This window comes from Myxine glutinosa, chromosome 5, assembly GCF_964187855.1.
Source record: "Myxine glutinosa chromosome 5, kmMyxGlut1.1, whole genome shotgun sequence".
In the NCBI taxonomy this organism is placed as follows: domain Eukaryota; kingdom Metazoa; phylum Chordata; class Myxini; order Myxiniformes; family Myxinidae; genus Myxine; species Myxine glutinosa.
Window position 1 is genome coordinate 147,848,232 of NC_136265.1, and position 16,024 is coordinate 147,864,255.

Sequence of the window (16,024 nt, forward strand, 5' to 3'; positions counted from 1 at the left end):
GTATCGGGGTCAAGGCAGGGCAGATGCTTGGTGTCATTGGACCTCGCCACTTAAAAAGAAAAGAGGAGAAGAAGAATAAGTCCAAAACATGCAACGCAAAATGTATGGTTATGCCATCTTGTTGAAAGCAGACACTTTCAGCTATTCCTGCAGTAACCAGTCATGGTACCAGCCAGTTTCGTAACATATGCTCGTAAGATACATTGTTTACTGGTCCATCAAAAAAAATAAGGACCAAATAAATGCAATGAAGTAATTCCTGCCCATATCATCACGTGTGGAGGATGATGCTCCAATTCCAATGTGAAATGTGGATTTTCCTTGGACCAAAACAAACACATTTTGTGCCTGTGAGCTTCGATAGATGGCACATTCATCCAAAAACAACATTTTTCCTCGAGACAGGGCAGTCGGGAAGGTGTCAAGTCAGACTTCGCAGGATGCACAGTGCCAATCAATGTCAGCATCACTCAGTTCATTCACAAATGATGGACGCCAGGGTTTCAACTGAAAATCCTAATTCATTTTTCTCCACTTTAACAATGTCTGCTTTGGTGGAGAAGGCTTTCCAAAACGTTCCGCAAAAGCTGTCCGCAATTGACAAATTGCTTGGCCTGTGTGTGCCCTTTCATGCACCCAAACACAACCAACCAATAGCTCTTTGACACGAACAACTCATGTCCATCATGCCATCTAACTTCTTACTGTGTTACTGTGTCTTCACTGTGTCAGTGTTGCCGCATACCACAGCTGGAGGGTAAGGGATGGAAGGAGGAAGTTGCAAGAAAATTGACAGGGGTAAAGCGACTTTCAGGCCACCCTGTACATTATTCGAGATAATGACTCACCAATCACGTACAGCAATCAATACAATCTGTCACCACTATGCACAGTAATCAGTACCATGTCTCGTATTCACATACTATGTATAACATATGTAACATGTTCCAAAATTCTCTCATTGACATACTGTACCCGGCACCTTGTCTTGTGTTCACATTTGGTGATGACAAACTTCCCTGCAAATGTCTGCAACTCTTCTTCTGCTCCAATCGGTTCATCTGACCATATGCTTGTTAAAGTGGACATCTCTCTGACCATTCTCAGAGAGCCTCCTCAGCGTCAACGAGTCTGGCATTTTACTCAGGCCAACTGGCACGGTCTTCAAGCAGCCATAAATCATCTGGACTGGTCTCCCAACTCGACTGCCTCTGACATCAACTCATCCTGGGAATTCTTCCAAAGCAAACTGCTCTCTTTCATGCACAGATTTATCCCATCTCGTCTTCAGTTGTCTTACCCTTCCTCCCGTCCATGGTACACGGAATATTGCGGTGAGGCAGTTTCCCTGAAACAACTTGCCTTCGCCTCCTGCAAGGAAAATCCAACGGAAGGCAATTTCATTTCCTTTCACAAAGCCCGGAACAAGTGTGTATCTACCCTCAGGAGAGCCAGGAAACAATATATCTCGACTCTCAAGAGTGAACTCTCAAACCTGTCTCCCTCTTCCAAATCCTGGTGGTGTCTTGTCAAATCTGTTTCTGGTGTTTGTTCCCTCTCCATCTCCTCCCTTACCTCAAACCGCTACACCAACACGGCTGACTCCGCACGTGAAAAAGCTGAATGCCTCAACTCTTTGTTTACCTCAAAATCTTGTGTCCCAAACCAGTCTCTCTCTGTACCCACCATACCCAGTCGTACTCAACTGCTCCTGGACTCTGTGTCCTTCTCTCCTGACAAGGTGGAGAAGTTTCTGTCAATCCTCGACTCTGATTCTGCAACTGAACCAGACGGCATCAGCCCATGGGTCGGAAAATCCTGCTCTGCCACTCTATCACACCCTCTCTCTGTTCTCTTCACCCTCTCTTTTGCTCAAGGTCATCTGCCATCAGCTTGGAAATCAGCTAACATTACAGCTTTACACAAAAAGGTGCAAAAACAGATCCTTGCAACCACAGACCAATCAGCCTGCTCCCAATTATCAGCAAAGTCATGGAATCCATCATTGCTTTGAATATCAAATCATTCCTCTTCTCCAATGGCTTGATCTCTGATCATCAATTTGGATTCAGACCAGGTCACTCTATATGCTGCTTCTGCTGTCTCAACAATGGATGGAGGCCCTCAATGTCAAACAGGAAATTAGAGCTGTCTCCCTTGACATATCACGTGCCTTTGATACGGTCTGGCACCCCGCTCTGCTCACCAAACTCTCCTCCTATGGTATCCATGGAAATCCCCACGCATGGCTTGCGGACTTCCTCTCTGGTTGTAGTCAACGTGTGGCCCTGAATGGGTTTCTCTCATCTCCCCTTCCTGTTCTGGCTTGAGTTCCCCAAGGCAGTGTTCTGGGCCCTGTGCTTTTTCTGGTCTTCATCAATGATCTCTCCTACTCTCTGGAAAATCCTCTCTATCTCTTTGCTGATGACTCCATTCTCTGCCGTTCCATTCCTCATCCCTCAGATCGACAGTCTGCAGCCTCCTCACTCTCTGCAGACCCAGACAAAATCACAGACTGGTCAAACAAGTGGAACATGTCTTTCAATCCTGACAAATCTGACACTCTTACTAGGTCTCTCCGAAAAGACCATCTGGACAACCCTCCCATCTACTTTCTCAACAATCCTCTCCAAGAAGTTCTGTCACTCAAGCTCTTGGGTCTCACAACCTGCCATGATCTTTCCTGGGAAAACAACATTTCCAAGCTGGCCTCCAAAGCCAGTCCTCCATGGTGCGCAGCCTTTCCTTGGCACACCTGAGCTCCTCACCACATACAAGGCTTTCATCCGCAGCTCAATGGAATACTGCTCTCCCCTCTGGTCTGGTGCTCCTGCCTCACACCTAGCTCGGCTTCACACTGTTGAAACCAAAGCTTTCAGAATCATTGGAATCTCCTGCGACGAAGCTAACTCTGAGAGCCTTTCACTCACTCACCACAGGCAGGTTGGTGGTCTTTCTGTCTTCTACCGACTCCTCTCTGGCCGAGCCCTCACCCCAGCCCTGTCTGTACTCTGTCAAGTAATTTTACTCAAGGCCTGAGTAAAATGCCTGTCTGTACTCTGTCAATGTCTGTACCCAAATACTCCTACAGGTCGCACAAGATCTGCCTGGAACCCTCTTTTGGTTAAACTGCCAAAATCAAAACTCTCTGCTCACCTTCATTGCTCTTTACTCCCACCTCTGGAACAAACTCCCTCACTCTCTTCAAACCCACTCCTCCCTCCAGGTCTTTAAAACAGTTGTTCACCACCATCTCTTATCTCCCCCCCCCATCCAAAACCTTGATCTTTTCTGCCCCCGTTAATTCACCTCAGATCCACTTTTCTGAAATACCGACTTCTTTCCTGGAAGTCCTAGCTGTGTCCATGTGTTTTTACCTCTCGAACCCCCCACCCTCCTTCCCACGCCTCCTCCCCCCACAGATCTCCCGATGTCCCTGCTCTCAAATGTTGTACTTGTGTGCTTCCCCTTCTCTCCCCATCTTGTATCCCGCTCCCTTCATAGATGTGTCCGTTTTCTTTTTTTGTCATTAATGCTAGCTCTTACACGAGCCTCGATCTTGTATACAAAAAACAAACAACAACAAAAACAACAACAATTTGTTAGCTCTAACATGTTTTATGTCTTATGTGTCCGTTTTCTTTTTTTGTCATTAATGCTAGCTCTTGCACGAGCCTCGATCTTGTATACAAAAAACAAACAACAACAAAAACAACAACATTTGGTTAGCTCTAACATGCCTCCATTTGCATACAGTAATGTCTGCCACATTTTATTCTTGGACTGTAATCACCTTCCTTGTGCAGTTGCATAAATCTGCAGTACTCCGCAAGGCTGTGGATTACATCCGATATCTGCAAGAGGTCAATCGCCGTCTACGTAAACAGAATCGCACACTTCGCTGCTCCCTGCAGCCCTGTGGTAAGCATAAACTTCTGCCTGGCTGCTTCCTATATGATCATTACCCCGTGCGCATGGCGAAAAGTGGAGTTAAGCAATTGGTTCACTTTGTCTGTTTTTTTTTTGTTTTTTTTTTTGTAGAAGGCTCCAGGCACAGACTATGTCGTCCTCATCGAGGCCAGGCCAAATAAAAGAGCTGCATTGATAGAAAAGTAAAGAAGGAGAGAATAGTCTAAGAGTTTTTGAGAAAGCAGAGAATCTGCTTTTGGAAAAGGGGAAGATCATAAGTGTTAGGAAAGACATGTGAAGGTAAAGCTAAAGAGTTCCAGAGTTTGGCAGTGGAGGGGAAGAAACAAACATCATAACGGCCCACCCTTGAGTTGCCAATGGCCACACAATAATCATGAGATGTAGTGGCTTGTCGAGTAATCCGTGGCCTCGCTAATGGCGGAGGTATACAGGCAGCAAGTTTTTGGGAGCAAAAACCGAAGTAATATCTGTAGAAAAGAGAAAGAGAGCCAACTTTGCGACGTAATTTGAGCGGGTCAAGTTTTGAGTTCGGATTGGTAGAGTTGATAAGTCGAATTACTTTTAATTCAATTCTGTCCAGTAAGTATGTGGAACTAGAATCTCCCCAGATGTGAGAGCAGTACTCTGTACAAGGACGAAGCAATCCTTTATAGAGTTGAAGCAACTGTTGAGAGGAGAAGAATTTTCGACATCTGAACAGGACTCCTAGTTTATTCGAGGCAGATTTAGCTATTTGTGTAATGTGTGGATTCCAGGATAGATTTGAAGTTAGGGTAATACCTAGTAGGTTTATTGTATCACATGGTGTAATTGTGGAACTTTCAAAGGAGATTGGAGAGATGAGAGGAGTTTTGGAGAGAGATATGGGAAGAAATTGAGTTTTAGAAGCATTAAACTGAACCTGGTTACATTTGCCCACTGGGAAATCTTGTCCAAATCCGAATTTAAAGAGGCGGTTGTAATAAAACGAGATGCAGATCGATTGAGGGAAGATGGGGCAGATGGGAAAAACATGGAGGAATGCAACGTTGAGTCATCAGCATATGAGTGCATTTGGTTATTCGTAGAAGAAAGAAGATCATTGATAAAAAGGAGGAAGAGTGTTGGCGACAGAACAGAACCCTGAGGAACACCGCTGTTGATAGGGAAGGAGGGAGATGTTGAGCCATGGACAATTACAGAGATAGAGCGGTCAGAGAGAAAGCTCGATATGAGAGAGCTGAGTGAAGGAGGAAAGCCGAAAGAGGGAAGCTTGGATATCAGACCCCGATGCCAAATTCTGTCAAAGGCTTTTGAGATATCAAGGCCTACAACAAAGGATTCCCCAAATTCCCAACAAAGGGTTTGTCTGTCTGTCTACAGGCGTCCGTTTATGATCAAGGAACAACTTAACATTTTGATGTAATATTTTGAACAGGAATCGGAACTTGAAGCGAAAAACAAACCTGGACTTCATCCCAGTCGTGCATTCGAAGAGGGATAATATATATTTTTTCTGTCCGCCTAGCAGTCGAACAGAATTGAAAATCATTCCAAACAGGAAATTTACTGTTTGTAGCGACGTCATAAAGGACTCAAACAATAGGCGTGAAGAACTAATGTTACGTGTTAAATAAGGTGGTGTAAAAGATGCTGCGTCAACGGCGATAAAGTTCCAAAAATGTTTTTCTACAACCTTTCAAATCTTTATTTAATTTAATTTGATCTATATACTTGAACACTGTAGAACACAAATCGCATTTTTAGCACTTTCAAAAACCTTTAGTTTAGCAGTACCTGAACAAAATATTGCGGCATTTTGCATCATCTTGACCAATCAAATTTGCTGCTTGCAGACCCCACTGTTACATCTCAAGACTGCATGGGGGTAAGGTGTTCTATGAATTATCTCGTTGATCGTGCGTCTTTGTCTATGGCAACCTCGTTGCCAATTTGGAGCAAAACGAAATATTACATAAGGGGACAGTGAGTGGCGTATTGGCTGTTTCACCAGAGGTAGTTTCAACAGCTAACATATTGCACAGGTCATCGACACACTCAATAGGCATCCTTCCACTCTGGTATCCTCGTCTGCTTTCCAATGTCAACTAATGGTGTCAAAATCCCCTCATATACTCATGGATTTCAGATTTCGTCCACACTCACAAGCAGCGTGTTGCTACTGATGGTGTTCTCTCTGGTTTTATACCCCTAGAGGCCTGCATCCACTCAAGGTAGTGTGTCCTGTTATTGGTATATATCAACCTCACCTCCCTTCAGCGCTGCACAATATATTGTTTGACTTTTCAGAAGAGTCCATTGTGTGTGGCTGACTGCAGCAGCATCCATTTCTACCAATCTTAAGAATATAATCAACCAGTCATCTTTAGAAGGAAGAACTAGTCTTGCAGGTGAATGCTAGTGTCAATGATCATCGACCTGGAACATGCAGGAAAGACGTGAATTCTCACTTTGTCCCTCCACAAGGACCGGGTGACAATCTACTAATTACCCCACGCACATAGCACATAGCGGGGTGAAGCGTTTGGTTCACTCTGTTTGTTTGTCAGTCTATTTCTATGATCAGTCTACTGAAGATATGTCAGTCTACTGAATGTCAATTTCATTAAATATTTTGCACACTGCAGAACTTGATTCGAAACATGAATCAGAACTCGAACTTGCAATCTAGAAGTACTATGTCTCTGAATTTGGCAAAATGTATAGAATCTCGTTCCGATCGCACATGCGGATTCATGGTAGAGCAGTTGTTTAAGTCTGTCCGTCTGTCTGACAGTCAAACCTACTGTTTTAGCGACGTCATAAAGGACACAAACAACAGGCATGAATAACCTATTTAACATGTTCAATAAGGTGGTATAAAACAGGGTGCATTAATGGAGGTAAACTCCCGATTGAATGTCTTTGTTTTTCTACAGCCTTTAAAACTTTTATTATATTTCAATTTAATTTTATATTTCAACAGTGCAGAACAAAAAATTGAACACAAAGAACTTCTTTTTTTTTTCTTTTTTTTGTATACAGAATTGAGGCTCGTGAAAGAGCTAACATTTGTCATACAAAAAAAAATCAAACAAACACACAAAGTATATAATAAGGGGAGCGGTAGACAAGATGGGGAGAGAAGGGGAAGCACACAAACAACATTTGAGAGCAGGGACATCAGGAGATCTGTGGGAGGGAGAGGGCTTGGGGGGAGGAGGCGTGGGAAGGGACGGTGGGGGGGGGGGGGGGGGGGTGGGGAGGTGGGAGAAGTATAAAACACAAGGGCACTGCAAGTACTTCCAGGAAAGAAGTCGGTATTTCAAAAAAGTGGGTCTGGGGTGAAATTAGCGGGGGTAGAAAAGATCAAGGTTTTGGATGGGGGAAGATAAGAGGTGGTGGTGAACAGCTGTTTTAAAGACCTAGAGGGAGGAGTGGGATTGAAGAGAGTGAGGGAGTTTGTTCCAGAGGCGGGAGAAAAGAGGAATGAAGGAGTGAAGGTGAGCAGAGAGTCTTGATTTTGGCAGTTTAACCATAAGAGGGTTGCAGGCAGATCTTGTGCGACCTGTAGGAATATTTGGGGGACAGAGCCCAGAGAGAGCTGGGGTAGCAAGGCCAGAGAGGAATAGGTAGAAGACAGAAAGACCACCAACCTGCCTGCGGTGAGTAAGTGAAAGGCCCTCGGAGTTAACTTCATCGCGGGAGATTCCAATGATTCTGAATGCTTTGGTTTCAACAGCGTGAAGCCAAGCTAGATGAGAGGCAGGAGCACCGGCCCAGAGGGGGGAACAGTATTCCATTGAACTGTGGATGAAAGCCTTGTATGTGGTGAGGAGCTCAGGTGTGCCAAGGAAGGACTTCGCACGACGGAGGATGCACAGTTGGCGACTGGCTTTGGAGGCCAGATTTGAAATGTGGTTTTCCCAGGAAAGATCATGGCAGATAGTGAGACCCAAAAGCTTGAGTGACAGAACTTCTTGGAGAGGATTATTCAGAAAGTAGATGGGAGGGGTTGTCCAGTCGGTCTTTTCGGAGAGACATAGTAAGAGTGTGAGATTTGTCAGGATTGAAAGACATGTTCCACTTGTTTGACCAGTCTGTGATTTTGTCCAGGTCTGCAGAGAGTGAGGAGGCTGCAGACTGCCGATCTGAGTGATGAGGAATGGAGCGGCAGAGAGTGGAGTCATCAGCAAAGAGATAGAGAGGATTTTCAAGAGTCAGAGAGATCATTGATGAAGACCAGAAAAAGCACAAGGCCCAGAACACTACCTTTGGGAACTATAGCCTGAACAGGAAAGGGAGATGAGAGAAACCCATTCTGGGCCACACGTTGACTACGACTCGAGAGGAAGTCCGCCAGCTATGCGTGGAGATTTCCATGGATTTGCCTTGTTTGCACTTGCAAAAACTTTCAGTTTTGCAGTACTTGGGCAAAATATATTAAGCCATCTCAACCAATCAAAATTGCCACAGGCTCTGAGGGCGGAGTAACAGAGAGATTCAGACAAAAATGTGGCACCAAGCGAAGCAACCACAGAGCTAACTTTACCCAAAAGATCTTTGTTTGGTGCAACTTTTTCCAAAGTTTCTTTCGCCAGTTTCTCATCAAAAATCGTCAGTTTCTCCTAGAAGAGTTAACAGAAGGTTCAGTTCTGAACTGTTGTTTGACCCATTGGCTTTGTATATTTGCCCTCACACCTATTATTAAAAGTTCACGGACATAGCTAATATAGGTCATGCTCAGAAACGCAAAGCCAGAGCTGAAAAGACCCTTCCCATGTCCTTCTTTGAACTCACTTGTTACCTCTGCCACCAAAAGTGAATGGAGGTTAAGTTTTCACCCCTGTCTGTTTGTCTGTCTGTCAGTTTGTTACTTGCCGGAATAGATTCCGGCAAATATGTTGGTTGGTTGGTTTGTCTGTCTGTCTGTTTGTGCGCAGTACTACGTCTACATCGTAGCACATAGCATCGCCATACTTTACACACAAATTTGCCTTGCCCTGGAATAGACTGTGCCCAATTTTTAACTCTCTAGGCCCAAGGTCAAGCTCACGGTCACCCAAAACGTGAAATCAGGGGGGTTGAGTTTTCATTTAAAATATATTTCTCACCACTATAACTCTAAAAGTACAAGAGAGATGCATACACTTACTGTTACTGACATATAGGAAGTCACATACGACATTTCATTTTGCACCATGACCTTTGACCTTGAGTGACCTTGAAATGTCAAACTCAAGGTCAAAAATTGTTTTTTTACTAATAACTCTGTCAAACATTATCCGATTGCCTTCTAACCAACACCAAAATGTTCATTATTCAATTCCAGAAAATTAACATGTGGCATAAAATGGTCAAAAATGCTTAGGTTTAATTATTTTTTGGGGTCAAAGGTCAGGGGGCCAAGTTTACATTGAAAATATATTTCAAACCACTATAACTCTGAAAGGACAAGAGATATGCATACACTTACTCAGTTACCTTCCATTGCTTAGCGTAAATACATGTATAGATTTCCCGCCATTTTGATCCAAAATGGCTGATAAAAAAAAACTACATTCCGGCAAGTCCTCGGTCTCTGACCGATTTTTCATTTGTCTGTCTGCCTGTCTGTGAGCTGGATATCTCAAAAAATTTGAATTAAAAAAACAAAAAAAAAACGGATTTGCAAGAAGTTTGCTGGACAGGTTGAGTGCGTGACAAGAACGAATGGATTCGATTTTGGTGAAGATCTGGATTTGGATCTGGACCCGGATCCAATAATTTTAAAGTGATTCTTTACCATTGAGCTGTGATGGGGCCAAAAACGATATATAGCATGATATTTCAAAAGGTTGTCGATGCTCAGAATCAGATGATCAGATGGATTATGACAAAACTTTGGGGATGAATTGGTTAGTTGATGAGAACAAGCTGATTAGATTTTGGTTAAGATCAGAATGCAGATCCGGCCTATTAGAAGGATACATTAAACAGAAACTGTTCAGTTTGGCGGAGGTATGCGCTCTATCGAGTACCGCTCTAGTTACCTCTACCACTTAAGGTGGGCGGAAGCTTCTTTCAACCCTGTCGGTGTGTTTGTTACTTGTGAAAATCGAATATTTTTAGCCGCGTCGCAGACGCTGGTCATAGAGTGCCCTCTGCTGTTGTTGTTGTTCTTCTTGTTCTTGCAGAGAAGACAAAACCTCAAAGCTCCACCCATTCTGGGAACCATAGCTCCACCCATTCTGGGAGAGGCTTCATATAAACAAATATCCACCATTTTATTAACTCGCATAGCTTTGAGGCCTGTTTTGTAGGCCCGTGGTGTCTTCCTCTCTCACACAGTTTTATTTCAAATCAAATTCGATATATCATTTCATTTTTCACAGTCGCTAACATAGTTTTAGACTCGGTTGAAAAAAAACGGGAGGAAAATCCGATGAAAGTTGCCCTTTATAGAACGAAATGAATTCTCAAAGGCCTGTAACTTCAAGTCCATTGAGATATATATTTTTTAAATCGCGGCATGGTCAGTCATACACCGCCCGAAATAACAGACGGGAAAATGCCGAGATATATATATTTTGTTTAAATCGCGGCATGGTCAGTCATACACCGCCCGAAATAACAGACTGGAAAATGCCGAGATATATTAAAAATTCGTCCATTTGATGACAATCGTCACGATGAAATATTTAATTTATACGTCGTCACAATAATGTGGAGAGAGGAGCATAGCTTCGTTCACGTGTCGCCACACACGGGAAATTGCCGAGATATATATATTTTAAATCGCGGCATGGTTAGTCATACACCGCCTGAAATAACAGATGGGAAAATGCCGAGATATATTAAAAATTCGTCGCCACACACGGGAAATTGCCGAGATATATTTTCACTTTGCACAAAAATAACATCAAGTAATCGAATCAATAGGAATGTCCTGTGCCTATAACATCGACGTTATAGGCACAGCTGCATCTAGGCATTGTGTAACATCGACACGGCTTTTGTTTTATTTAAAACTTTTTGTACTTGTTTTCAAGTAAATTGGTTGGTCGTGTGTGTTATTACTTGCCGGAAAAGATTCCGGCAAGTATGTTGATTGGTTGGTTGGTTTGTCTGTCTGTCTGTCTGTTTGTTACTTGACAATTTTTTTTCTTTGCAAGTATGTTGATCACTCCGGTTTGTGTGTTTGTGTGTGTGTGTGTGTTTGTTTGTCTGTCCGCTCACTTAAGCTTGCCTACAGGACACAATTTTAAACCGATCTTCACGAAACTTTACTAAATGGTAGAGTTAGTGGTCCGACAAAATCCTATATATTTTTGGGGTCAAAAGGTTAAAAGGTCAACATAAGCCAAAGGTCAACCACTTTTTTCAAATCTCTAAAATCCTCAATTTTCATCCGATTGACTTGAAATTTGAATATGATATACATATCGGCAAACTCAATTCAACCACCAACTATTTTTGAGATCAGCATAGGCCAAAATGTCAACATAGGCCAAAGGTCAACAACTATTTCAAATTTCTAAAATCCTCAATTTCATCCAATTGACTTGAAATTTAAATAGGATTTACGTATCGGCTTCCTGAATTCAACCACGAACTATTTTTGAGATCAGCGTTGGCCAAAAGGTCAACATAGGCCAAAGGTCAACAACAATTTCAAATTTCTAAAATCCTCAATTTTCATCCGATTGACTTGAAATTTGAATAGGATTTACATATCGGCTAACTGAATTAAACCACCAACTATTTTTGAGATCAGCATAGGTCAAAAGGTCAACATAGGCCAAAGGTCAACTACTTTTTCCGAATTTCTAAAATCCTCAATTTTCATACAATTGACATGCAATTTGAAAAGGCTTTACATATTGGCAAACTCAATTCAACCACCAACTATTTTTGAGATCAGCATAGGCCAAAATGTCAACATAGGCCAAAGGTCAACAACCATTTCAAATTTCTAAAATCCTCAATTTCATCCAATTGACTTGAAATTTAAATAGGATTTACGTATCGGCTTCCTGAATTCAACCACGAACTATTTTTGAGATCAGCGTTGGCCAAAAGGTCAACATAGGCCAAAGGTCAACAACAATTTCAAATTTCTAAAATCCTCAATTTTCATCCGATTGACTTGAAATTTGAATAGGATTTACATATCGGCTAACTGAATTAAACCACCAACTATTTTTGAGATCAGCATAGGTCAAAAGGTCAACATAGGCCAAAGGTCAACTACTTTTTCCGAATTTCTAAAATCCTCAATTTTCATACAATTGACATGCAATTTGAAAAGGCTTTACATATTGGCTAACTGAATTCAACCACCAACTATTTTTGAGATCAGCATAGGCCAAAAGGTCAACATAGGCCAAAGGTCAACCACTTTTTAAAAAATGTCTAAAATCCTCAATTTTCATCCGATTGACTTGAACTTTGAATGGGATTTACATATCATCAAACTGAATTCAACCACCAACTATTTTTGAGATCACCGTCGGCCAAAAGAGCAACAAATGCCAAAAGTCAACAACAATTTCAAATTTCTAAAATCCTCAATTTTCATATGATTCACTTGAAATTTGAATGGGATATGCACATCAGTTAACTGAATTCAACGAACAACTATTTTTGAGATCAGCATAGGCCAAAAGGTCAACGTAGGTCAAAGGTCAACAATAATTTCAATTTTCTAAAATCGTGAATTTTCATCCGATTGGCTTGAAATTTGAAAAGGATTTTCATATCACCTTACTGAAAGCAACCACCAACTATTTTTGAGATCAACATAGGCCAAAAGGTCAACATAGGCCAAAAGTCAACAACCATTTCAAATTTCTAAAATTTTCAATTTTCATCCCATTGACTCGAAATTTGAAGAGGATTTACATATCGGTGAACTGAATTCAACCACCAACTATTGATGAGATCAACATAGGCCAAAAGGTCAACATAGGCCAAAGGTCAACAACAATTTCGAATTTCTAAAATCCTCAATTTTCATCCGATTCACTTGAAATTTGAATGGGATTTACATATCAGCAAACTAAATTCAACCACCAACTATTTTTGGGATTACCATCGGTCAAACTTCAACAAAAATTTCAAATTTCTAAAATCGTAAATTTTTATACGATTGGCTTGATATTTAACAAGCGTTACGCCTAGGTCCCCCGTCGGTGAAGTGATGCGAGTTGACAAAGTGGAAGACGCAAGGTGGCCATCTTGGATTTTGACGTGGCGACCCAATTTTCAATAGCGTTCTCCCTTATGCGTAGATACACCCACACACCAGACTAGAACTTAGTAGTTCGTTTATTTTTCAAGATATTTCGCTCACAAGGTTCAGACATATATATTGTGGCGCCCATCTTGGATTTTGACGTGGCGACCCAATTTTTAATAGCGTTCTTCCATCTGCCGAGATACACCCACACAACAGATTAGAAGTTGGTTCTTCGCTTATTTTTCAAGATATTCCGCTCACAAGGTTCAGACATACATGGCGGTGGCCATCTTGGATTTCGACGTGGCGACCCAATTTTCAATAGCCTTCTTCCTTATGCGTAGATACACCCACACACCAGATTAGAAGTTAGTAGTTCGTTTATTTTTCAAGATATTCCGCTCACAAGGTTCAGACATGCATGGCGTCAGACATACATGGCGGCGGCCATCTTGGATTTTGACGTGGGTTGCACCCACACACCAAATTAGAATTCGGTCCTTCGCTTACGCACGCACGCACGTACGCACGCACATACGCACGCACGCACGCATGGACGGACGGACGGACGGACACACGGACGGAGGGGAAAACCATAGTCCCCCTTTCGTTCCGCGGTGCGACGGGGGACAAAAAGGATTTTCATATCACCTTACTGAAAGCAACCACCAACAATTTTTGAGGTCAACATAGGCCAAAAGGTCAACATTGGCCGAATTTCTAAAATTGTCAATTTTCATCTGATTAACTTAAACTTTGAAGACGGTTTGCATATCAGGTCACTGAATTCAAGCACTAATTATTTTTTAGGTCAAAAGGATGCCCCACTGAGTGCCATTCCACTTTGTTCTATTTTGCCAAGTGTCACTCTATGAGTGATTTTTCATTACTTGGCAAAAAATTTTTTTTTTTTTTTGCATGTATGTTGATCACTCTGGTTTGTGTTTGTGTGTGTGTTTGTCTGTCCGCTCACTTATACTTGCCTACAGGTCACAATTTTAAACCGATCTTCACGAAACTTTAACAAAAGGTAGAGTTCGTAGTCCGACAAAATCCTATATATTTTGGGGTCAAAAGGTCAACATAGGCAAAAGGTCAACCACCGTTTTCAAATTTCTAAAATCCTCAATTTTCATCCGATTGACTTGAAATTTGAATAGGATATACATATCGGCAAATTGAATTCAACCACCAACTATTTTTGAGATCAGCATAGGCCAAAAGGTCAACATAGGCCAGAGGTCAACAACAATTTCGAATTTCTAAAATCCTCAATTTTCATCCGATTCACTTGGAATTTGAATGGGATTTTCATATCAGCTAACTGAATTCAACCACCAACTATTTTTGAGATCAGCATCGGCCAAGAGGTCAACATAGGCCAAAGGGCAACAACAATTTCGAATTTCTAAAGTCCTCAATTTTCATCCGATTCACTTGAAATTTGAATGGGGTTTTCATATCGGCGAACTGAATTCAACCACCAACTACTGATGAGATCAACATAGGCCAAAGGTCTACAACTATTTCGAATTTCTAAAGTCCTCAATTTTCATCCGATTCACTTGAAATTTGAATGGGATTTACATATCAGCAAACTAAATTCAACCACCAACTATTTTTGAGATCACCATAGGTCAGAGGTCAACAACAATTTCAGATTTCTATAATCCTCAATTTTCATTCGATTCACTTGAAATTTGAATGGGATTTACATGTCAGTTAACTGAATTCAACCAACAACTATTTTTGAGATCAGCATAGGCCAAAAGGTCATAATAGACGAAAGGTCAACCACTTTTTTCAAATTTCTAAATGTCTCAATTTTCATCCGATTGACTTGAAATTTGAATTGGATTTTCATGTCAGCTAACTGAATTCAACCACCAATTATATAAGAGGTTAAAAGGATGCTCTACTGAGTGCCATTCTGCTTTGTTCTCTTTTGCCAAGTCTCGCTCTATGAGTGATTTTTCATATTGTCTGTTTGTTTGTTTGTCTGTCCGCTCACTTATACTTGCCTGCAGGTCACAATTTTAAACCGATCTTCACGAAACTTCACCAAATGGTAGAGTTTGTGGTCCGACATAATTCTATATATTTTGAGGTCAAAAGGTCAAAAGGTCAACATAGGCCAAAGGTCAACCACTTTTTTCGAATTTCTAAAATCCTCAATTTTAATCCGATTGACTTGAAATTTGAATAGGATTTACATATCGGCACACTGAATTCAACCACCAACTATTCTTGAGATCAGCATCGGCCAAAACGTCAACATAGGCCAACGGTCAACCACCTTTTTCAAATTTCTAAAATCCTGAATTTTCATCCCATTCACTTGAAATTTGAAGGGGATTTATATATCGGCGAACTGAATTCAACCACCAACTATTTTTGAGATCAGCATAGGCGAAAAGGTCAACATAGGCCAAAGGTCAACCACTTTTTTCAAATTCCTAAAATCCTCAATTTTAATCCGATTGACTTGAAATTTGAATAGGATTTTCATTTCAGCAAACTGAATTCAACCACCAATTATTTGTGAGGTCAAAAGGATGCTCGACTGAGTGCCATTCTGCTTTGTTCGCTTTTGCCAAGTGTCATCTATGAGTGATTTTTCATGTTTGTCTGTCTGTTTGTGCGCAGTACTACGTCTACTCCATTGCACATAGAATCGCCAAACTTTACACACATATTTGTCTTGCCCCGGAATAGACACGGCCCAATTTTTAACTCTCTCTCGGCCCAAGGCCTCCAGTATGACGTCATAATTCGATAATTTGACAAGTACAAAACTTCATCCAATCAAGATGCATTTTCTTGAGCGACATCACGGCATAAACTGTTGGAGAAAAAAAAAAACGACGACGTCATCGGTCACGTGGTTCGGCCGCC

General features: G+C 41.6%; 1 protein-coding gene across 7 annotated transcripts in view; it reads left to right on the forward strand.

The window, feature by feature from the left end:
* The window catches only part of LOC137426952 (sterol regulatory element-binding protein 1), a 45,574-nt gene that overhangs the window by 21,809 nt on the left and 7,741 nt on the right, over positions 1-16,024 (forward strand). For 4 of the 7 annotated variants that reach the window (XM_068116004.2, XM_068116007.2, XM_068116005.2 and 1 more), the window contains one exon: positions 3,807-3,921. The exons of the other annotated variants lie outside the window; for them this stretch is intronic. In XM_068116004.2, the coding sequence (XP_067972105.1) occupies positions 3,807-3,921 (115 nt within the window). The remainder of the gene's footprint in view (positions 1-3,806; positions 3,922-16,024) is intronic. 7 annotated transcript variants of the gene reach the window in all.